Consider the following 25,360-nt stretch of genomic DNA (forward strand, 5'->3'; position numbering starts at 1 on the left):
GGTGAAAATTTACGCACTTTTTGTTGCCGTGTGTTTTTTTACGCAAAGGATTTTCATGATGTGATCAGGATTTATTTAATACCCAGTGCATTGGACGATGGATGGCATTGTATATACTTCGATCATAGGCATTGACTGCTTTCTCACTTTGTTTGCTCCCTGCCTTGCACTCCTCTATTCGTATAGCTTCCCCTAGTCTCGCGCGATTTCCATTGAGCTGCACAAGGTCATTTATATGTTTAACCTCAATGCTTGTTGCGCGAGAAAGCGATATCCAGATTAAAACATGCACTAAAAATCATTTGCAAAGAAAGTGAAAGAAGCAGAACACAAAAGAGTAACTGTGGATCTAACTTTAATGAAAAATGGAGAAAATAATTCCCTTGACTGGAATATGGCACCTCCATTAGAATTACCGGTGTGACTGCAAAAGTTAATAATCCTTTCATGGCGGATTCAGAAATTTTAAAAATTCTGCCCGCATTTGCCACAAGATATCCGGATGAACACATTATACATTCTTTCACAACAAAGAAATCATTAAACTTGCAGGGGCCCCGAGTGGCCGAGTGGTCTAAAGCGCTCACCGTTACGGATCACTGCCATCTCACCTCTGTCTGCGTAAGTTCGAGTCTCGGGCTCGGCTAACGTGGGTACATGAGAAAGCCTGCCAGTAGCTTCTCGAGGGTCGGTGGTTCTTTCCGGGGTTTTCCAGGGTTCTTCCTCCACCAATTATACTGGCCGCCATGTATAGCCTATCTTGTGCTGAAAAATGGCTTTAAACCCTACAACAACAACAATTAAACTTGCAGACACAAATGCGTTATTTGGATTACAAAGTCAGCGGGTCATTGCAAATTTTGTTGGTTTTTAACTTTGCTGCAATAAAAGAGAAGTTCAAGTGTAACTTATTAGAAAGAAGATGAATCATTATCCTCCTTGATATTTTGATAAATGTGTTCTAGGAAGAAGTACAATGAAAATGATGATGGTACACATTTTATGAAAGGCAGTAAATTAACTGCCATTTGGTTAAAAAGATTTATTTGGCTTTTTGTATTGGCTTGTATGTAATGTGTTGGGATGTAATATTGCTTCATATTGATTATAAGGAGATTGTTAAAAGAACGACTTTAAAAGAAAAATAAGCTAATAAAATTATTCTTTGAATGGACAGTGCATTTATTTGTTAATTGTGCATGTTGGTTTATTTGTATGTTTAGAGAGAATGTTGTGCAAGTTGCAATATCCTATTTCAAGCTGAAAAAGTACGAGTCATATGAAAATTTGTCAGTACATTTTTGACCCCCCACATTTTTTATTTGACACCAAGGTTTCTCTTTACCCTCAATTTTACACCTCTGGGGGATACACTGGATGACATTTTTATGCTCGGAGCATGCCTTTTTTCCACTTCTATGAGCAAAATTTAAACATGTTTCCGGGTTGACATGTAAACTACAAGCGAGGACAGTTCTTGCATGAACTATTTAAGAAACAGCCCCTTGTCAAGCTATGTTTATCATGGTGTAATTTGTTGACTTTATTTTTAAGCTGGTTGCCATTCTGCAATCAATACATTAGATCTACTTGGAGCCCTGGAAATGAAAATGGTGTCTATCTGATATCTAATACTCGCACTCATTCAATCTCTTTCCTATGAAGAAAAACAATATGCCTCTTCGCTTAGTATGTCCATACAGCAGCTAATTTCAGAATGGCTTTAACACCCAGCAATTTAAAAAAATGGATTTGTCTTGCATTCCTGAAAATTTTCTTTGCCCAGAAGACCATCAGTCACTTTGAAAGACGTTAAAAAAAATATAATTATTTATTAATTTCAACTATTTATAAGATTGTGCCATGACCATCCAAGGTTAAATCGTAACATTACTAAATTATGAGCTACTGCTATTTGTAGATTGATCCTGTGCGTCTGAGAACTCGTTAAAGTTTTACTTTATCATTTTGTTATCATGAGTAACTGGTGAAATGATGACAATCTTTCGGGTCTGATTTTCATGTAGAAAACATCCCAACGTGTTCTGATGCCAGTTATGGAGCTAAATTTAAATTTGAAGTAAAGTTTTATCATGTGCATTTCTCAAGTTGTAGAGGTACATTTAAACGTTCCCACTTTTTAAGACATTTTATCTTGAAGCATTTCGTCATAGCCTCGTCTTTTTTACTATTGAATTGACAAGTAAACTGCAGTTGAATGGACACACATGATTCTGTTACATTATTTTTAACTGCTGGTTCCAGATCTTTTAGTGTGAAGTATCCTAATTGGAAGTAAATCTTGCATGATGGAACTTTTTTCCAGGTTTCATTCAAGTGTTGCATTAATAGATCGTGAACCATAATTTTGACTTTTTCCTTACCAGGAGTCGTCTTGGTTGTACAAAACCTTGAAAATATAATACCTGGAGAAAAAATTATGAGAAAGGGATAAGTGATTATAGGTGTACAATGGGCACTTCTCCTGTTTGAAAGAAAAACTTTTCACCAAATTTTGCATTTTACTTTGATTATAAGTGTATTTTATTGTAATATATAGGGTGGAGGTAATGGAGGGCACAGTGAACTTCAGTTTTGGACCTTTTAGAGTAAAATAACAGGTTTTTTTGTAGAATGTCTTGCCTGAATGACCTAGCATAATTGCGATACTGCAACATAAAAGCATTTTCAAAAAGTTGACAAAAGAACAGACAGCTTCTGCATTTTGATGACGTGTTCCTGCCATAATTAAAAGGGGCCCGTTGGTGGCTTAGTGGTTTAAAGCACTAGCCTTTACCAATTGCTGCCATCTGACCTAGGTTTGCATGGGTTTGAGTTGAAGGCTTCGCCATTGTGGGTATGTGATGATGCTTGTCATTGGCTTCCTGTTGCTCGATGGTTCTTCTCATGGTTTTCCTGGGGGTTTTTCCAGTTAAACTCCAGGCCTCCCTGGGAGCCACTTTTCAACCATATGAGCCATTTTATGGCATGATGCAGGTACTTAAATATATGCCTAATATTATATTGGCCCTATTTTTTATCTATATAAACATGAAAATAAAACAGTTTTTACATGTTTTTATTATTTTTCAAAGCACAAGAATAATTATTTATAAATGTAATGTTAACATTATATAAGTAAAGTTCATTGTATATCATGAAAAGCAAAAATGAATAAGAATGTTTCTTTTTAATTCATGGTACAAAATACTGCTTAGTCTTTATGGACATTGTCACAGACACTTCATCAATATCTGCCTTATTTTTTTCCCAGACTATTTCTTAAATGCATTCCTGAAATCAAAATTGTGAACATGAGGGCCTATGAATATAAATTCTCATTAAATTTTTCAGAGTAGATAAACCTATATAATTAGGGTAAGTTTGTTTTAATTGGATTCTGGCAACTGAAATGTGGGAAACAAGTAACCTGGTAGCTGCCTCATATAAATTTTTGCTTTTCAGAGCTAGATTTACCATTTTCTTTGTGCTTGATATAGCATTGTAATCAGCAACTCTGGCCCGTTACAGTCGATGACTGGCATCCTGTGTTAGTCAGTTACGCATAGCTGCCAACCCTCACGAATTTGGTGTGAATTTCGTGACTTTTTCAGCGATTCACAGATTCATGCCATAAGCCAAAAATTCACGAAATTTCCAATCCTCAATTATTTTAAATCATTAATTAAAAAAAACGATTTCTGTTAAGCACTCGTTGTGATATTCGCAGTTGCCAAAACGGTCCAGTACTGCTGGTCACGATATTAGTAGATCTACAGCCGATTAGTACATTTGACCCGGTAGCAAGCATCTTAGCCTATTTTAATCTATATGTATAAGAGTAGTTTTACAAATGCTTTTGAGAGAAACTGGGGCCTAACCGGAAATTTGCTCCGTGCATGCGTCAAAACGCTGATGGGCATTACCGTTCAGCATCGCATGTAAGATCTTGAAAATGTCTTCAACAACAAGGAAAAAGAAATGTATTCCTCAAAAAGTTTAATTTGGAATATATCAAAAATTGGCCGTGCATTCTGCCATTAAACATTGATATTCATCATGCTTTTTGCACTCGGTGTGCCATCGCAGAGACGATGTGAGGAAGAATGTCGGTTGCAAAAAACACGTAGAAGTTGGGAAAATTAAGAATACGCAGATTTTAGCTCTGGAATATTTTAAACCATTGGCTGAAGACCTCCAGGTTACCAGCGCTGAAGCATTATTTGTGAGTTTTCTTTTCGAACACAATCTACCTTTATCAGCTGGAGACCATGCTAAACATTTGTTCTGACAAATGTTCCCAGACTCGAAAATCGCTTCCAAATTTTCCTGCAGCTCCTATGCATTCCTCACAGCAACAGTGACAGCGAAAGAGTATTTTCTTTAGTGAGGAAAAATAAGACAGACTTTAGGGCCTCCTTAGCTGCAGAAAATTTGTCAGCAAGTTTAGTCCCCAAGAACAACTACCAGGCAAGAAGTCGGAACTGTTTAGAATACAAATTTACGATCAAGCAGTTGAGGAAGTTCAAGTCTGCCATTGTATCATGTCTTGATAAATAAATATTTCTGCATATATGTAGTGTTTTATTTTTATTTTGCTAACTTGATATAGTATAGTATTGACGGTCGGAGTGGATGGAGTTATTGTCGTGGTATTTTTCACGAATTCATGTCCAAATTCACGACTTTTTATCCCTATTTTCACTAATTGTGAGCCTGGAAGGTTGGCAGCTATGGTTACGTTCATACCACAAAAACATATTATCTAAGTAAATAATCCCTAAAACACTAAGCTGTGCCAAGTGCATCTCGAACAGTAGGTGCAAATAACACCAAATCTTTTTGCCGACCTGTTTAGCAAGAGTATATCCCCTGGTCATTCCTTATTTCCAACTAATTTAATTACTTCTCAAAACCGACTGACAGCTTGCAGTTAGCTTTTTGACTACATCTGATGAACCAAATCATCTTTCTTACATTCTATTTCATGAATGAAGGTGCTGATGGAGTAAATAATATTAGCATATGATTGCCAACGAGGCAGATTTGAAACTGCTAAAGTTTATCATGTTTCTAATATTAAAAAATATAGAATAGAATGGATATTGTCATTACTTTTCCTTCACTAACAAATACAAGTACCTGTGGCCACAACAGACCTTTGTATCTGCAGGAAGTACCATGTGATAGATATGTTGATATTCTTCCTCATTCCCATTTTTGGATTTGCTTTAGATGAGATTTTCTTTGCACGAGGAAATTGCTTTATTTTTCTGTTTTGTAGATAACATTGTAACCTCTTCCAAGTTTAAGCGAGACATGAAATTGGTAATAAGATGTTTTCAAAGCATTCATGCCATGCAAAACAAAGGGACTGGTGGCTAAAGTTAAATGGTCTAAACATTGAATAAACTCGCTGACATTCAACAGGTAGTCTGTCTGAAAGTATGTTTGTTTTCTTGTCATCAATGAGAATTGCATATAAATATGATAGCTATATCCCTCTATAATCTGCATACTGGAAATAAAACAAGTATGTCAATGTACATAAAGGGGTACCACCTACCTCCCAAAGATGGGAAGACCATCAAATTCATATATAGATATTGATATGTATCATATTGCATGCTGGGTATCGTGAATCGTATCAGTACGCAGCACATGTGTATTGCTTCACCCCTAATTGCCATGCATCTGTAATCTACCCAATCCCTGTCTGCTATTAAGCGACATGAAATTTGATCGCAACAAAAATTGTAGTGACAAGGTTACAAACCATAAGCCTATGTGTACATTCCCACCAAACTGATTTCATGTAGAAAAATTCCAAATTGTAGGGACAGGGGCCACAAAATTATATTGTTGGAATTATCCCAGGTGTAGTGCAACAGAAGACAACATATCCATTTTTTAAATTGTCCCCCAACAGCTTTGGGCATATATTATCTAGTCAATAATCAGCACCAGCCACAGCTGCCTTTTCTCAGACAAACAAATTACCTAAAGCCTGTTGTGCTCGTCACATGCTTTACATGCTTGTACAGTAGAGATGCTTCATATTGAAAGTGTTGAATGTAGCACGTACGAAATGGGCATGTAGATTCAGTTGCAAGATCTCACTGGCTTAGAAAAATGCATTAATTTTCCAGTGTGAAACATATTACAACAATAGTAGCTTTATCTAAAGAGGGTGATACTCCTTGTGGCAACCTATTTTGATATTTATATATAGTAGGTTGTTGCACACACAATAAAGAAAGGTGCATGCAACTTTTCTAGAGGGAATGAAATAATAGAACCAAGTTCATTGTGAAAGGAAAAGGAGAACAGAAAAAACATTAAGCTATGTTTGTCTATGGACATGATAAATGGAAAATATTGATAAAAAATATATTCTTTATTAAGCGTCAAAATTTTTTTATTTTATTATTTAGGGGATATTTAAATAATTTGCAGTTGGGGAAGGGGGTCACACAATCGCCAACATTTTTAGTCATACAATATTGTCAGCTTTATAGGGAATCTGAGTCACGAACTTTTAATGCCCAATAGTGAAAGACCACAAACTGTTACAGGTTAACACTATTGTTTATTGTAGGTTACTGGTGAAATGAAGACAATCTTTCGGGTCTGATTCTTGTGTAGAAAACATCCCAACGTATTCTGATGCCAGTAACTGACCTAAATTTAAATTTGAAGAGTTTTATATGAAGCATGTCCTTACAATTTTGCCTTTGTTGTTGTATTATTTAGGGGAAGGGGTGCATTTGGAAATTTTCACAAAATCGCCAACATTTTTAGAGGGAACAAAATAATAGACACATTCATTGTGAAAGGAAAAGGAGAACAGAAAAAAGATTAAGCTATGTTTGTCTGTGGACATGATAAATGGAAAATATTGATTACAAAATATATTCTTTATTTTCCACAAAAAAAGCTTAAAAGCTCAAATTTTTTAATTTTTATTTAGGGGATATTTTAATAATTTGCAATTGGGGAAGGGGTGTATTTGGAAATTTTCACAAGATCACCAACATTTTTAGTCATACAATATTGTCAGTTTTATATGGAATCTGAGTCGAGAACTTTCAATGTCCAATAGTGAAAGACTACAAACTATTACAGGTTAACACTATTGGTTATTGTAAGTTACTGGTGAAATGATGACAATCTTTCGGGTCTGATTCTTGTGTAGAAAACATCCCAACGTGTTCTGATGCCAGTAACTGAGCTAAATTTAAATTTGAACAGTTTTATATGAAGCATGTCCTTACATTTTTATCTTTTTTGTTGTTTTTTATTTAGGGGATATTTAAATAAGTTGCAATTTGCGTAAGGGATGCATTTGGAAATTTTCACGAAATCGCCAACATTTTTAGTCATACAATATTGTCAGCTTTATATGGAATCTGAGTCGCGAACTTCTAATGCCAAATAGTGAAAGACCACAAACTATTACAGGTTAACACTGTTGGTTATTGTAAGTTGCAGGTCAAATGATGACATTCTTTCGGGTCTGATTCTTGTGTAGAAAACATCCCAACGTGTTCTGATGCCAGTAACTGAGCTAAATTTAAATTTGAAGAGTTTTATATGAAGCATGTCCTTAAAATTTTTTGGCTTTGTTGTCTTATTTAGGGGATATTTAACTAATTTGCAATTGGGGAATGGGTCCATTTGGGAATTTTCACATAATCGTCCACATTTTTAGAGGGAACAAAATAATAGACACATTCATTGTGAAAGGAAAAGGAGAACAGAAAAAAGATTAAGCTATGTTTGTCTGTGGACATGATAAATGGAAAATATTGATTACAAAATATATTCTTTATTTTCCACAAAAAAGTTTAAAAGCTCAAATTTTTTAATTTTTATTTAGGGGATATTTTAATAATTTGCAATTGGGGAAGGGGTGTATTTGGAAATTTTCACAAGATCACCAACATTTTTAGTCATACAATATTGTCAGTTTTATATGGAATCTGAGTCGAGAACTTTTAATGTCCAATAGTGAAAGACTACAAACTATTACAGGTTAACACTGTTGGTTATTGTAAGTTACTGGTGAAATGATGACAATCTTTCGGGTCTGATTCTTGTGTAGAAAACATCCCAACGTGTTCTGATGCCAGTAACTGAGCTAAATTTAAATTTGAAGAGTTTTATATGAAGCATGTCCTTAAAATTTTTTGGCTTTGTTGTCTTATTTAGGGGATGTTTAAATAATTTGCAATTGGGGAATGGGTGCATTTGGAAATTTTCACATAATCGTCAACATTTTTAGAGAGAACAAAATAATAAACACATTCATTGTGAAAGGAAAAGGAGAACAGAAAAAACATTAAGCTATGTTTGTCTATGGACATGATAAATGGAAAATATTGATTACAAAATATATTCTTGATTTTTCACAAAAAAAGCTTAAAAGCTCAAATTTTTTTTATTTTTATTTAGGCGATATTTAAATAATTTGCAATTGGGGAAGGGGTGTATTTGGAAATTTTCACAAGATCACCAACATTTTTAGTCATACAATATTGTCAGTTTTATATGGAATCTGAGTCAAGAACTTTTAATGTCCAATAGTGAAAGACTACAAACTATTACAGGTTAACACTATTGGTTATTGTAAGTTACTGGTGAAATGATGACAATCTTTCGGGTCTGATTCTTGTGTAGAAAACATCCCAACGTGTTCTGATGCCAGTAACTGAGCTAAATTTAAATTTGAACAGTTTTATAGGAAGCATTTCCTTATAATTTTGTCTTTTTGTTTTGTTATTTATTGATTTTACAACACATCATTCCACCAACCCTACCCCGACACCCAAACTGAATGAAATCCTTTGCAGTTTAATTTTTCGCTCCCTCTTAAAAACAATTACATGGATATGCCATAATGTTATGAATATGACTTCAAAACTTCTGCATTGAAAACAAAAGTGCATTATTATTTTTACACCTCAAGGAAATTTGAAATTTTAATGCTACAGTGGAACCTGTCTTGAAAGACCACCACTTCTGCCAAAACATAATGGTCTCTCATGACAGGTGGTCTCTCATAACAGGTCATAACACTATATAATCAATAAATCTGTACATGGAGAACCTGGTCTGTCAAGGCAGGTGGTCTTTCATAGCAGTGGTCTCTCAAGACAGGTTCTACTGTATTTAGAATTGCTGTGGTTACAGGAGATGTTGTAATTCAATGCACGGCAGTCCTCCATTACATTAGAAAGACTTTAACAGTTCTGACAACTTGTGTCTTAAGAATTGGCCTTTATTGTATGGCCACATTTCTGGTTATGATGCCTTAAGTATATAGTAACTTTGCATAGGTTTTAGGTAGTTAGTGGACTCGCATGGTTTTCCGAGTTTGTCAATACAGTTGGACATATTTCTGTTTTAAAAAAAGTAACAATCTATTTTTATTAGCAAAAATAATTTTCAGTGTCACGTTTTCTTGCAGGAATTTGATGACTACAGAGATGCAGAAGATGCCGTGTACGAGTTAAATGGGAGGGAACTTTGTGGCGAAAAGTGAGCAACATCAGCACATTCCATTTAGATTTATAGGAAATGAAACCTTGTCAGTTGACTTGTTCAGTTGCATATAAATTTTACCAAATAGTTTGCGATGTTTTAAACATTTATTGACCCTGTGACAAGACCTTTTATTGTCGAATGGTGATAAAGTATCAGCTTGGTACAAGTTACTTCTTTGTTTAAAGAGTATTCATTTTGTGTACATGAGAACTTTGTGCAAGTTTCACAATATGTCCAAATATTGTACAGTATCATTAATGCATTGTTATGGTAGCATGATTTTATTTCCGATTCTTTTGTATCCCAAAATGTTCTGATTCCAGTTGAGTTAAATATAGATGTGAATACTTTTTATGTACCCACCATAAGGCTGAGCATAATTTGTTATGATGATGTCTGTCTGCCTGTGAAAATCATTTTTACATGGAACAATTTGAGTACTCCGTCACAAGTTGCCATACTTTGTGGATGGCTTATACACTGTGTAAGAAGCCAATAAATTTGAGAATGAGAATGTCACTGTGATGTAAAGAAGAAAAGTGGTGTGGGGATAATATTAGTCTCAGATTAGGTAAATATTCAGATGAATTGCATTGGGAAGCAGAAGAAACCTGTTGATTTTGACTGGTAAAGGTTAACGTCACCTTGTCAAACAAAAATGGGTTCTGTTTACAAAAATGTTAATTGTCATTCACGTACATTTGCACAAGTTTTGAATAACTTGCAAGTTATAACTTGAACATTGGATTTTAAAAACTAGCAGCTTTTTTTGGGAGGTCAAAAGGTGAAGCTCACAAACAGTGGATTTTACGTGACAACTTTAGCTCTAGACTATAGACCATGCCCAGCGTTAGTGTTGGGCTTGCAGATAAGCTTTGGTAGAGGCCTTTTGAGTTTAAGGTTGAATGGTCAGGTCAGGATTATTATGGCTCAGAAAAGAATGATTTCACGGAACAACTTTTGGTTTAGAGTTAATTACCTTGACTAGGTTTGTTGGATGGCACATACTTTGAGTAATATATTTTGGGGTGTAATTTTTAAAGGATATGATAACGGTAAGTCTTCTGAGATAATAATGGTTTGTGCTCATTGTTTATTTCAAGACTGCATTCCTTCAGACCAGTTTGTCAATAATCCATATTCTACTAGTGTCTGCATGGTGGACTACCATATACAGAGTGGGTGTATAGTGTGCCTTTCGCAGTACTTTTGTTAGGACCATGTTTTATCTTTCAGCATTTCCTCACGACTTTGTCCTTGGATTTTTGCAGAATAATGCTCGAACATGCACGTGGTCCGTCGCGAAGGGGATGGGATAGCGGGTACAGTAGTCGCTCAAGGCGGCCATCATGGCTTGACAAGTAAGCCTGGTTCTATTCTGGCATTATATTCTTTCAGAGTGCAAATTGAGCATGCGAAGGGAGCTCTGAGAGGTAGTGACATGAGAGGGTACCGGAGCTCCTTCCCTCCTCCGAGGCGACGTAGTCGAGCCAGTGACAAGTAAGATAGGATTTTCTTGCATGCAAAGTCCACTGAGATATGGGCTGTCTCAGCAATGGGAAATTTAATGTATCAAGTAAACAAATTCATTTGAAGTTCAAAACACCACTGGCAATTAAAGCAAGCCAAAGTAAACCAAATGCAACTTCAGTATTGGCTTTGTATTTTCTTGGACTGTCTTCTATAATGCTTTTGAAGACACTTTCAAAATCGTGGATATATGGTAACTTATTTAATAACTTGCTTTGATCGAAGTTTTCAGATGTTAACACTAATAATGCAGTTCATTCAGCAATATCAGTGATCATGATTGAACAAGGCTGATTGGGAAATGTTTGTCTCTTTCAAAATCAAATTTTTCAGGTGATCAGTTTGAAAGTTTATTGGATCCAGCCAAAATCTTGGGTCGGTTCCTTAAATGTGACAACAAACTGTTGCATGAAGATGCCGTTAGGGACTGGATATGGTACTGAAAAATTTGTTCCAATGTAACATGAAAATCTGAATGGAAGAAAATCTGAATTCGGTGCTAAAGCATTTTGTACCATTACAGAGAGCAAGAGGAAAATATGGAGATACTATGTTTTGTGGTTAACTGTTGCTGTTTAAATCCTTATGGAATATGGTACACAGTATCATTTGCAAAATAAAATGGCTGCATCAACACTTGAAGAGCTATAAATTGGTTATAACCCTTCCAGAAATGTATAGTTGGCTAAAATGTAATAAAAACTTGGCACAAGATTAATTAGATAAAATTTCCATTCATGATGTCCTCAATTAAAGGTAAAATTTACAAGAGGGCCAGCACACAAATGACTATTCAAGTCTTTTCAATCTGCTTCCATTCTGTCTTTTTTTGGTTATTATAAAGCCTAAAAAGATTGATCTTGTGCACAACAAAAATTATCGCAAACCATCAGATTTCTTAAAATTTTAACTCGTAAAGCGATGACCTGTAGCAGATCATAAAGGGATTGGCATATAATGAGCGTTTGTTGCAATAAGGTGATTCACGATGTTCTTAATTTTGATATTGAGAAGGGTAACTGATGGTATGCTGCAAAATCATACCAGAAATGTGATTTACTCGTACAGTCTGGGAAAAAGTAATCTGTACTGTTGGCTGTCTAATTACATTGGTATTAAGTGTAGATATAGCAGCCAATTCAGTACTGCATATACCTGTTACATGATGGAGGAGTCCATATACTGATTTCAGTAAATATGCATGTGTTGTATAAATTGGCTTGTTCTCGATATCTCAATCTTTAGAACTTAAGACCCCCTGTTGTTGAGTGATATTCATGATATAGAACAAATTACAAAGAGGAGGTGGTATTGTTATGATTGTGTATATTCCACGCATACCTGACTTTGTGCTTACCTGCTGAAGAATGAACGTCAACCATTGTATACAGTTAATGTCCACCCTGTGAGAAGCAGTTTTTTTTTTTTTTTAAGTGCTCTTAGTTAAAAAGCTTAATGATCATCCACCAGAAGAAAAGTTTACTTTCAGAGCGAATGCAGTGAATATAACAATTTTGATTGTGTTTTAAGGAATTTTGTTTTGTTTATCTTTCATTGTGTATTCATTTTAAAACGGTTTTAGATATATTTTGCAATTTATCAAGAGAGCTTATAGATTCAGTACCCATCTAGGGCTTCCCAGGTTAACTACCTCTGTGTCAGCTCTCATTTCCACATCATAATGTGGCCAGTAATGTGCTCTTCAAAACCAGCTAACCAATTTTTGTTCTTTTATCATCTAGTACTACATGTTTGATTTTCTTTGGATGGGTCTATCTTTATAGCAAGTATGACATGTAAGCATGGGCATAGATGCACAGCCTTTTCATCTTTTAACATTGCCAATTGTAACTTTAAAGTAAGAATTTACTCCTTGTGCTATCGTAAAAATACCCAGCCTTTGAAATGACAAAAAATTGTCTTCATAGCTGGAAGAGTAGATGCCAATCTAGCTTGTGGCTGGTTGCTAATAAGCAGGCTGATTGATTCTTACATAAACCATGTTGGTTCCTCTATAGATGAACAGATTAACTAAAGTAGATGAACAAAACTAATTGTAACCACTAAACCCTTGGAATCAAAGATATTTTAAAAATTTTGAGAAAAAGTTTACTGAGTGTATCACAGACATGAAAGAAAATGTCTTATATACAAGTAGATATACAAGCATGTTATCATTGATACCAGTTGTCTTAAATACAAGTAGATGTACAAGCACATCGTCATTGATATGAGTCTCACTTTAAGTCTAAAACCTTGTACTTTAAAAAATAAATAAATAATATTGATGTTTTTCATTGGCTTTGAGGGGAGATTATTTGTTTGCAAATGTGTGAAATAAGTAAAGCACTTTTTTCACTAAAGAGAGAGAGATGCTAATTGTTATTATGAGAGAGCATGTTTATGTTGCATATACAAGTGCAAACAATTAAAAAGGTGATTGGCTTTTTAACGTTCAATGAAAAATGGACTGTATAATATATTGGCCAGATTGTTCAGGCAACTGCTTCAGTGGCCTAGTGTTTAGAGTGTCTAGTTATGAACCCTGGCCGAGTCATACCAAGGGCTTGTTAAAATGGTCCTTAAGCTGCATCAGCATTAAGAGGTTACTGTTGAAACTAGTGTGCCTGGTGTCAGGATAATGTGAACCTGGTGGGACATAATGCTACATGTCTGTGGCATATTGCCCCAGCACCAGACATCACTATAAACTGCCACACTGCAGATATAATAGCGAAATGAATGAAAAATTGTTCAAGCTACATTAAAAATCCAAATTACACATGCACAGATTGTTCATGCTGAGGCAGCAATTTAAAATAAAAATGTTCTGATCAGTTATACATAGGAAAAATCTTCATAGATTCGTCTCCATGTTTAGTTAACAGCTGGCCTTTCCTTCAGACCCAAAACTTAATATTGGCCAAAATCGACACATGTGACAGTAATATTTATGACCTTTTGTGTCCATGGTTCATTTCTGAGGGATGTGCTCGCCAGCAAACCATCGGCAGTATTTGCTAATAGTTACCTGAACCAGGACCACTTGCTATTTCTGGATCGTAAATATCCACTTTTTATGGAATTCGGCAGTTGGAATGCATTTCAAAGCTTAAGTTTATCATTATGGGGGTGGGGATGATGTACATGCCAACCATTACGCTTTTTTCCCCACAAGATTATGCCTTACTTGTAAATGTATTCGGATTACATGTTTTCTGTATGTGCCCCCCCAAAAAACTTCATTTGTTTTCTCATTGTTAGTAACATCCCATTAATCTTTCAGACCATTTTCTAGAAAAGACGGCTTCTACGTAACTACTACATAAGAGCATGCTTGTCTGTAGGCATGCACGTGCTTTCCTAACAGTATTATGTTCTATTTATAGCAGCTGCCCTATTTCCAAAAACATGCTGGTTTCTACTTTCAGACTTTTGACCTCTGGTTTTTATTTATTGCAGCTGTGAACAGACTGGTTTCCTAATTTTTAATCTTTGCTCACAGATTCTTTGTTCTAATTCAATTCTGGTACAGAACCAGTCTGTAGGTATTTGGCGCTGAAAGTCAAGTCAGATTTATTCTTGTCGATGCGTGTGTTAGAGCAAAAATGTCGTTCATATATAATTTCACAGATGGATTAGAAAAACTGATTCAAAGATGAATACATGAACTACACAATACAGCGTTCCATTCTAGGGCAGCTTCATGCACATTGCAGGTTGTGTGGAAGGGATTTTAATATTGGTCATTGAATTAGCTTGTTTTACTAACTCTAGTACTAAGGTAACTTCTTTGTTGCAGCAGAACTAAATATGGACACGAATTTTATAAATGCTGAGGCGTTATTTACAGAGTTCTTAATAGAACACTGACTAACCCTACACTAGAAAACTACCTTGTTCCTTGGTTCGAACAGATGTTTCCTGATTCCAAAATTGGAGAAAATATGCATGTGCAAGAACAAAATGATCTAATATTGTCAGGTGTTTGGCAGAACATAGTTCACTTAAAATGGCAGAAGCCATGAAAATAGTATTGCAACAGACAGAAGCAGTGATTATGATGACAAAAAGTTGTACCCTGACTTTGACAATGAAATGGGCAAAGAGTGCTCTTCTTTCATTACCTGAATTAACAGAGAAAACATTTTTTATTTGCTTAATAATGCTTTGAATAAACATCATTTGGCAGAACTGTTTGGGTTTACAGCTGATAATGCATCAGTGATGACTGGAACTCATAAAGGAGTTGCGTTCCGTATTTTGAAAAATATACATATCAGGTTGTTCCTGTCATATGATGCTTCTTGTTGCAGGAAAGGCAGCTGATAAATTAAAAGCTGTCCTGAAATATCAAGTTGGCATTCTACCTGACAATGTATTCATGCGAACAGCACCTTATTTCCCAGCTAAAAGATCCAATAACTGGAAAATGTATATTTCCTCTTCTTTCTCAGGTTATGAAAGGAATATCGGTTCTTTACCATTCAAATGCTGACTGATTGTTCAGTATTGTCAACAAAAATAAAACTGAATTCAGATCTAGGCTCTGTAACCCATCACTTAGTGCTCTGCTGGTGTGCAAAACATTCATAATCGCAGCTGGTACAAAGTGTTTTGAAATGCAATATGAGACTGTTGCTGAAAGTGATATATATATATATATATATATGAAAATTTGAAGCAGTAATTGATGTTAAAAGACGGGGGGTAAAAAATCATGTTGTACAAATGTTCATTGAATTTTATTATATGTGAACTACTTTTTCTGCTTGGATTACTCTTTTTGTCCACTTGGATTGCACTTTTTCCTCGCCAGTGGTTGTCATGTATGGATGAATGTAACATTGTAATTTGGCATCAGCAATTTGGAGGATGTAGGTTTTGGTTTATGGGGAGTGATATTATAGCAGAAACGTTTGGGGTCCAAATATAAATTTTAGTCTAGGTATTATATATATATATATATATATATATATATATATATATATATATATATATATATATATATATATATATATATAAAGGGTTACTTAATAGCTTAAATATATACAAAATGATTGTTTTTGATTCATTGATTAAAAATCAATCCTGCCATTTTAGGCCTGACTGTTTATTTAGAAAAATTGACTTGATAAGTTTATTGGGCTGGGCATGAATGTAGTGCGAAATGTTTTTTAAATATTGTTGGTAGTCTTTTTAATCGTTAAGACTCCTAGCTATCTGTATAATTTATATAAATCCCTGTGAAATAAACCAGTTTTATTTTAACTACAATTTTTTCATTCCGATACCATATGATCAAAGACTTGGGTGAAAAAATGTGCTAGCAGCAGCCTTGCTTGGCTCTCGACATTAGGAGGCTATTATTAGGACTGGTCAGCCTGGTGTCACAATAATGTGACTTCATGGAACCAGACATGATTTTGCTTGTAAAGAGTATTCTGATTGGTCAAAAGTTTAAATTCATCCAATGAATCTCCATGTAATGGAAACTGATGGCAATGGAAAGAAGAAGCGTGCTTGCAAAAAATGGCGTCTCGAGTTGTTGATTGAAACCATGACACAAGAAGTTTAAATAAAGTTTTTAAAAATGAATGGAATTGGCTGGAATTAAAAGTCAACAGAAATTTACATTGTCAGTTTATAAGAAAACTGATCGCTAGAGGACTGGCATTTTGTGACTTCTGCTGTACAGTAATTGCGGTTGGAAGCATTTGGGACAGCACCTACAAAGGAGGCTGCACACGGAAATCTGGCATCTGGAAAAAGTGCAATTAATTACTGTAAGATGAAAGATTTCTTGCAAGAGAGAACAGATGTAGCTCTGTTAGAATATGTGCACTGGATGTCACCAATACAAGCACCAGCTTGAAAGGATAAAAAGGCTCTCATTGAAGTTGTGTACATTGGAGAAATATACAAACGAGTACATGGGTTTATTTGTATATAGTTGGTGTTCTTGGGTGTTTATTTTACAGATTTGTTATGAAAAGAAGAAAAAATATTTTTGTTGCAAAAATTGAGAAATTGTGACTTAATTACGATGTAAACACTGACATGCACATGAAATAGCTTAAGCACCAATATTGGAGAACAAATTCATGTGACAATAAATATTGTAAAATTCAAGTCCCAAGTTGAATTTTTTTTGTAATTTTGTTAGTTTTTCAAATGATTATTTTGTTATATGTTATGATCTAAGTTGCACCAGGAGCAGTTTTTTATAATTGTAAAACCCATTTTTGGCTGCCTGGTCCCTCGGATCAGGGGCACTGACCCATAAGACCACGTTGGGGGAGGACCCCCCTTTCAGATCTTCAGCTTATTTTATGGAATACCAAAATCATATCTGTGAAACTGATGCTACATTTCTGTAGCATGATGCCCCAGTGCAAGACGTCACTATAAACTGCCACACTACAGGCATTGTAGTGATATGACTGAAAGTGTTAAAAGCTGCATTAAAAATCTAAAACATGCACATACTCTTCAAGAAAGGAAGGACTTATAGTACTTTTTACCTGTGAAAGCTGTGATTTTACCAACCAATCATTGTGTAAATTTCAAGTTATATTTAGTTTGAACATTATGGAAATAATGTAATCACTTGTCAGTTCATTGGCTTGTCAGTTGGGAGATGCTGATTTTATTAGTTACATGTCTGTGATAATGGCTTGCTTGATTACATTCATTTAGGGTCATAGATAAAATGGCAACTGACATTTGCATTAACAACAAAAGGAAAAACAAAAATGTGAATATGATAAACACCATAAAACAAAAGTTTCAGGAAGGCATGTTAAGATGTCAGATGGCTGGGCTCTTGTACTGTCTCATTTTATGCATGTGTTGATAGTATTATATTTTTGATAATCTCATACATATGGACAAAACATTTTTGTAATGGCCAGCAGTTTTCAGTGCATTTGTCCATGGAAAACTGGAAGTATTAGAATTTCAACACCCTTAAACTATATTGCTTTTGATATCCATTAAGTTTAATTTGGATGATCTGAACTGGTTTCTTCTTGTTTAGATATGGACCACCAACTAGAACTGAAAACAGATTGATTGTGGAGAATCTGTCCTCTAGAGTTAGTTGGCAAGTATGTATACATTTTATATTTTTCTTTGACGACTTTTTTTAAAATTAAATAAAAGATGCAGATAAGGGCAAGAGTCATATTAGCGTGAGAGAATTGTTGATGAGATAACCATCATAGTTTTATTGCTATCTTGATGTGAGGAAACCTTGAGACATTTCATTAGATTAAACTTCGGTGAGCAAAATAATATTGCATTTGGTGTTTCCATTTAAAAGATATATGGTCCCTTACTAATTATTATGATGTGCATTACCTTATTTTCCTGCCTAGTAATAGGCCAACTGCAAACAACATGATGTCCTTACATATCTGAGCATACTGTTTGCTAATGGGTACATGGTATTTGCAGGTATATGTAGTAGAGTCGTTCATACTCACTATACTGACTTGATCAAGGGAAATGTCGAAAGATTACATATACTTCCATGTGCTTTTAGACTGGTTTTCTTTGTAAATTATCTTTGGCAATCTAATTTTATAATTAAGCATTCATCCATACCTTTCTTAAACTTTGAAATATATGTTTCATTTGAATATCTTGATGCAGCTTTTGTTTTGTTTTTCTCCTTAAAAATGGTATTATCACAACACCGTGATAATCAAATGCAGTGCTCACAATGTAGTTTTTTTATGGAAATTATAATATTGGAAGATTGTAGTTAAACATCACAATTTTAATGGCTATAAATGGAGATTCCTTTTATCTAAAGTCGATGGTGAGTAATGGTCTGTGTTAAATACAATAAACAAAATTTCAGTCATAGGGTATAGTATTTCATTAAAATTTCTTGTGCTTTGATTTGTTTTGGTTTAAAGAAATTTCTAAATCTCTCGAACAAAGATTTTTTAGTTAACAAAAACAGTTAATAATGATTTCTTTTTCAATTTTAAACTTTAAAATAATGTTGATATTCAGAATATTATTAATAAATCAATATCTTGCTCTCCTGAAGACTACACATGAGAGGGTCTTGATGCAAGGCTGATTGAGAATGGGTCAGTCCATATTGAGGGTCTTGAGACAGACAGATGATCAAGTTGTTTACACAAACACTAGGTGGCTGGCTGGATGGCTTGACTTCCTTCTGCCCACCCACTTGGCTCCGTCTTGCGGGGGTTGTCCCATCCACTAGCTCTAGATGTGTGTGTGTCAGATGTCCGATGCTTGCAATCTGGGCTCCTAAAGAATAGGAAACGGTTGAGGATATCACCATGCTTAGAAGGCCTGGATGATGAACAACTCTGGAAGAAGCTGCTCTGAACCGTGGGCTTCACTTTAGTCAGATTTGATCAAACTGAAGCCCAGTTTCATAATACCGTTTCATGACATAGTGCTCTAAGAACATTGGGGTGTAACAAAGTGGTAGTCATATATGTATCACAATACAAAGGTCATGATATGATACAATGCATACCCCAGTACTTTACTCATCTAAAACTATGAGAAGAAAATATACTTTGTAGAGCAGTTTTTTTATCTGAAACATTTACTTTTAATGATTTAATGGCAATTAGTGCATTATACACTTAAAATTGTTTAAAGTAATTAATATTAAGAGATTTGACTTCCTATAATAAAATTCTTTTGCTTGTCCACACATTACTTTATTTCATTATCCTACAAACTGCGCTCTATTTCACCAACAGAACATGTCATAACAGGAAAACTTCTAAAAGTAGTATAAAAAATAGAATTCTGAAAGGAAATCCTTGAGGGCTATACTAGTAAACCTGGGATGGGGGGGAGTGGGTTCTTTGAATAGAGTAGTGACTGACCGATGCAGTTTACACTGTTTTATTATTCTTTAAAGATTTTACATTCAATATTTAGTACCCGTTTCTTTGTAGAATATAGAATGATAAGCAGTCACATGTTTGCTTGTACTGGAAGCGATGTGCTATAATTAGAATTCAATCTGTTGGGGTTTAAATTGGCAGTGTTTGTCATTACTGTGTAGGTTCTTCAAGTTTGCTTTGTTCATTTTTTGTGTTTAATGTGTTGCATGATTGCTGACAAAGTCTTGAGATAATTTGATCCTCAAAAATCTTAATTGTTTGGTTTCCATGATTTTATCTGCACAGATAATGACAGTCTATTTTTGGAGGGATTTTTTTTAATGTCTTTGTATCGGATTGTTTTTATGATTTATCTAACATATGCACACGTGCAACTGCATCATAGGAACTCTCAGAAGGCTGTTTTACTAGAGGGGGATATTCCCATTAGGTGGTGCTATGAATTGACAGTGCAAATAAACATTTGTTGTCAAGTGCATACAAACATGCTTATTGAAGTGCAGGAAAAACTTAAAATTAAGCTTGCTTTCAAATGAGGTAAAGGCATCCAGATACAACAAATTGGTGATGGTACATATAAATCTTTACATTTTATCCCAGGCACTGGGATACATACATACATGTACATTAATTTTTTTTAATCATTAATGTTTGAGAACATTATAAAAAAGAAAGACGGCTGCACAAGAACATTGTAAGAACTAATTTGTCATTATAGAACAACATGCACTTTCCTAATTTTTTTATGATTAGCAACTGTATATGATGAATTTAACAACAAAATACCCATATCTTTATATAGAAACTTTGTCTCAGATTTATTTTATTTTTTAATATAGTTTGCTAGCAGACCAGTCTGTTCTTTAACCCAAAAAATGGTGCCAGGGATTAAACGATTTTGGCTTTTACAGGTTGACTTGTTGAAAATTCATAGAGTAGAGGTTATTTTTAATCTTCAAAACATGTCCGATGAAAAAAGGGACAAATCAACACAGCTTTACAAATTTTTTTTTTTATGAAAAGCACGAGTATTGCATCACATAGGGTATTGTGATGTTATAGTCTCAACAAAATGGGAGTATTAGTATTAGTAATATATAGATTACACTTTTTAAAATTTAAAATATGCTCTTTTACCACTTGTATTAGCAAAACTTGCACTTACACCTTGCAATTGGCCAGTATAGAGATGTAAAATTATGAGAGTAGTAATTGTTGTCAAAACTTCATTATTTTGCATTCTGTTTCATTGCAAACAGTATACTGCAGGACACTGTCAATATGAACATGGTAAGAGACAGTTAATTATTAAAGACAATGGTAAATACATTTATTAAAGGTTTGCTCTAGTTTTAGCAGTATCACCATATGGGATAAACAATGTGTATTGCATAGTGGCCATATGTTGTGATCATCTTTGAATTGTTACACCCCTAATACAACTTTATTTTATTAGAGTAACTGTAGTTTTCTGGTCTCAATCATACATGCTGTTTGGCTGGAAAATAAACCTTGTTTTGAAAATTATGGGTTTAGCAAACTCTTGTGAATTAATGGTTCAAGAAGTGGATGCTTATTTTGAAGAAAAAATGCTTTTCCAAGTTAAGAGACTTATAAAATTAACTCGAATAATTTAGGAGAGTGAGGACATTTACCAAAACAAGAGTAAAGAAAATGAAAGAACAGACTATAAAATTCACTATGAGAATGAAGGAAGGGAAGATTATAATGGAATATAAATGTTGTAGATCTCTTGACAAGTTGCATCGATCCACCTTGGAGCTTGGTATGAAAAAAAAATCTCAACTGATGATAAGGGCTGGGAGCTTTTATTGATGTATCATTGCTAACATAGTTTTAAAAAACAAAAGAAAAGAAAATTAATAGCAGCACAGAGAGCTCCTTGTCGAGAGGTCCATCTGTCACGCCTTTGATGTCCCTGATGATGCAAGTTTCCACTCAAGTTGGAGCATTGCTCTAACTACTATGTGGATCATCCTGTTTTCACTCTGGTTGACTTGATTGTTCAAGTGAGTCTCTGTAGCCCTGTAGTGGACATGCAGGGTTTCACATGGCACAAGAAGACAGTCTGAGGTCTTTGCGAGGGCTACAGCCAGCTCACAAGTCTAAATACTTGTAGAGGTAATATATACATATACACCTTGTTCCATCAGTTTTTGGTGGCAAATGGTTCATTAGTTATTGTTCGGATAGCTAGTTTTAAAGATCAGATTAACTTTATCAAATGCTTTCTCACCACAAAATGTCAAGAGTTTAATAATATATACAGTATGTAGGGATGGTTTGAAGGGAAAGCATGGATGGATACAACTAAAGGCACTTCCTTTTCAGTGTACCAGTATTGATGAAACAAGTGTTGCAAACCCAGATATGATCCACTGTTTCATTGGATAGCATGTGAATAATCTGAATAAAGACATGAAGATAGGTCAGCTATGTTCACTTGATCTCTCTACTTTGGGAAATATTGCTTCTCGGAGGTAATAGCATAGGGTCAAAAAATAAGAAACTTGATGGCACAAACCTTAAAATGTTTTGACAAAATATGTTCTAGAAAGTGTATGCCCAACCACACAGATGGCAGGGGCATATAGTGTTACCTTGAGCTGTCCATCTTTTTCACCTTGGTTCAGGTCACATTGGCATATGTTTCTCTGGTTTTATTGGCAACTTGGTCAAGCAACTTCAATATTTGACAATTCGTACTGAAGGAAAACTCTTTCCCAAAATGTGTTACTGTGACTTTAAATTGCCTATCCCCCTGACTTGTTTCTGCAGTATCATCAGTAACTATTTGACCATCATTTTTTGTGATGCTTTACACAGCAGCACTGTACCATAAACAGTATTGTATTCCAGTCAGCTATTGCACCTTTATGCATTTGATTTTCCAACAGGGTTGTAATCTTGCAATGAAACCATTGCTATGACCTTCTGCATGCCATAAGAGGCAACATTTACATCCCATGATGGTGTCCCAGTTGTGAGCGAAAGTTATATTAAAATAGTTTACTCTGCACAATATGGTCAGGATTGTGATGATGTTTTGATAAAAAATATATTTAGATGCAGGCTCTAGTTCATTGGTCTATCCCTATTTTGATAAACTATTCATTAAATGATCCATGAAATGTAGGAGGCACCAGTGTTTATTTCTGAGAATATCCTAAGAAGCTTTTATTCCCAGGCATCTCCCAGTGTGCTTGTGGATGTCAGATGGGCTTGTTGCATCTTGTGTATCACAAAGGGAGTCAAAAAGAGTTAGCTTTTATGCCTGATTTTTAAAAAAAAGTATATCAAAAGTTTACTTTGTATTTTAAGGATTTTGCACTAGCTGGCTTTGGTATGCCTTCAATGGCACTATATAGCCATTATTGTCCTGATTTGCCATTGATCCCTAATACATATATACATGTGTACTGACATAAGATAGCTGCAACATGGGTATTGTATTTCCAAAATGTAACCATTGTTAAAGTTTTACAAGTAATTTTTGTGTTCAAGTTTCATTTAGCGGGAGTAGATCATAGCAATGTTTTATACAAGTGAATAGTGTTTTGCCAAATCCTCTCTTATTTTGAGATGTTTATTTTGCATAAAATTGGGCTTTAATTGTGGGGGTGCGGTGGGGCATAACTTAAAGGATGCAACTTATTTTCCCAGCTTAATTTTTTCCTCCAAATAACTAGTTGCCAAGATTTTCTATACATTTATTGTTTGTCTTTCAAGGACTTGAAAGACTACATGAGACAGGCTGGAGAAGTTACATATGCTGATGCTCACAAACAGCACAAGAATGAAGGGTATGTATTGTAGAAGATGAAGTAGGCATAATAAAGACCGATTTATTTTCCCTGCTTCACTAGAGATAAACGGTTAAGTTGTGAACATAATGACAGTCTATGTAATCAAGCAGTATGCATTCAGGTCTTGTGGTTAAATGTCTGGAAAGGCTTCTAAAAATTTCTCCAGTAAATTTTATACCTTGTAGAGGAGTTTTAGCTCATGGAACACTACTTTCACTTTAGTCTCCAAAAAGTCCTTTGCCAGTGACAAGTCAATTATTGCTTTTTCACTTGCCTTACACAATATACCTTTTATATATAAGAAGTTCGCAATTAATTCATTTTTTTTTTTTAGTTTTCCCCCATCACAATTGTTATAAAGTTGATTAGACCTGTAGTTGTATATTCAGTGACATGTTGCAGTTCATGAAATCGTGGATAATAGTCCATTGGCTTAGCTTGGAATAAAGTATGCGATTTATTTTTGGGGTGGTTTTATTGTACATCTTTCACTTGATTTTGCTGATGGGGTGGGGTGGGAGTGATTTCACCTATCAACTTCAAAAGTAACTTGACATCAATCATGCTTGGTGGGTTATAGCAATTGCTTCCCTCTCTCTAATCAGACTGTGCATTTATTGTGATAATGATCGGTCAGTTTGACTCCATTTTCACACTTCTATATTTTCAATGTTTGTTGCACCCTTAATATATTGGACCCTATTTCATCCACATTCATTAAATTGTGATTGTACATATATCGGGACAAAAGTTACTTGACCATGCCAAAACTAGATGAGTTCATACTTGTATTTTCAACACCATTCATTACACCCACACCCCTTTATATATTTCAGACAATATCACTGTTGATATGTTAATACATCTTGGTGAAAGTATTTTCACAATACCCGTAGCGGCCAAGTGTCCTGTTTTTTTTTTTTTTTTCTTCTCAGTATTTGTCCCATATTTTGGACCAGAAAGTGGGTGTATGGGTTTTTTCCTTGCAATTTTCAATTTAGAACGGGCAATCGGTTTCATTCTGATAGAAATTTATCACATGTATATAGGAATACAGATCTACAGTAAGATTGGTTCATTCAAAATTGCGGCTGCCATGCTTGTCTTTATCTGCCATATTGGATTTTGTAATATTCATCTTCATATGATGTTGAATAGGAAAGCAAAATATTCAGAATTTTTTTCCTTGAAGGACCAGAAAACAGATCTGGAAGGACAATTGTTCCATCTTTAGATTTGTGAAACCATCTAATAAAGGAGAAAACTATTGGACATGGAGGTGCCTATGAAATAAAGAACACAAAAAGCTAATAAACATCAGCTTGCTGCTTCATCATACACAACTCAGCCTGAATGTATGGCATATATAAATATCGGAGAGAACCGTGATGTAATTCGATTTATTAAATTTCTTTTAAATTTTCCAGACAGTAAAATCAAAAAGGAATGCTCGTATGCTAGAATGAAAACCATTCACTAAGAAAATGACAGAATTGAGATCATCAGTGAAAGTTGGTACATTTGAATTGATAATGATTGGGGGGAAAATAA

General features: G+C 34.7%; 1 protein-coding gene across 2 annotated transcripts in view; it reads left to right on the top strand.

The window, feature by feature from the left end:
* The window catches only part of LOC149808565 (serine/arginine-rich splicing factor 4-like), a 34,374-nt gene that overhangs the window by 1,666 nt on the left and 7,348 nt on the right, over positions 1 to 25,360 (top strand). Inside the window, exons 3-6 of one of the 2 annotated variants that reach the window (XM_089979167.1) lie at positions 9,470 to 9,540; positions 10,818 to 10,907; positions 18,116 to 18,185; positions 23,733 to 23,806. In XM_089979167.1, the coding sequence (XP_089835293.1) occupies positions 9,470 to 9,540; positions 10,818 to 10,907; positions 18,116 to 18,185; positions 23,733 to 23,806 (305 nt within the window). Of the gene's footprint in view, positions 1 to 9,469; positions 9,541 to 10,817; positions 10,908 to 10,944; positions 11,047 to 18,115; positions 18,186 to 23,732; positions 23,807 to 25,360 lie in introns of both variants that reach the window. The other variant, XM_089979158.1, reaches the window with a different exon arrangement.

This window comes from Sinohyriopsis cumingii, chromosome 1, assembly GCF_028554795.1.
Source record: "Sinohyriopsis cumingii isolate HCF-2022 chromosome 1, ASM2855479v2, whole genome shotgun sequence".
NCBI classification, from domain to species: Eukaryota; Metazoa; Mollusca; class Bivalvia; order Unionida; family Unionidae; genus Sinohyriopsis; species Sinohyriopsis cumingii.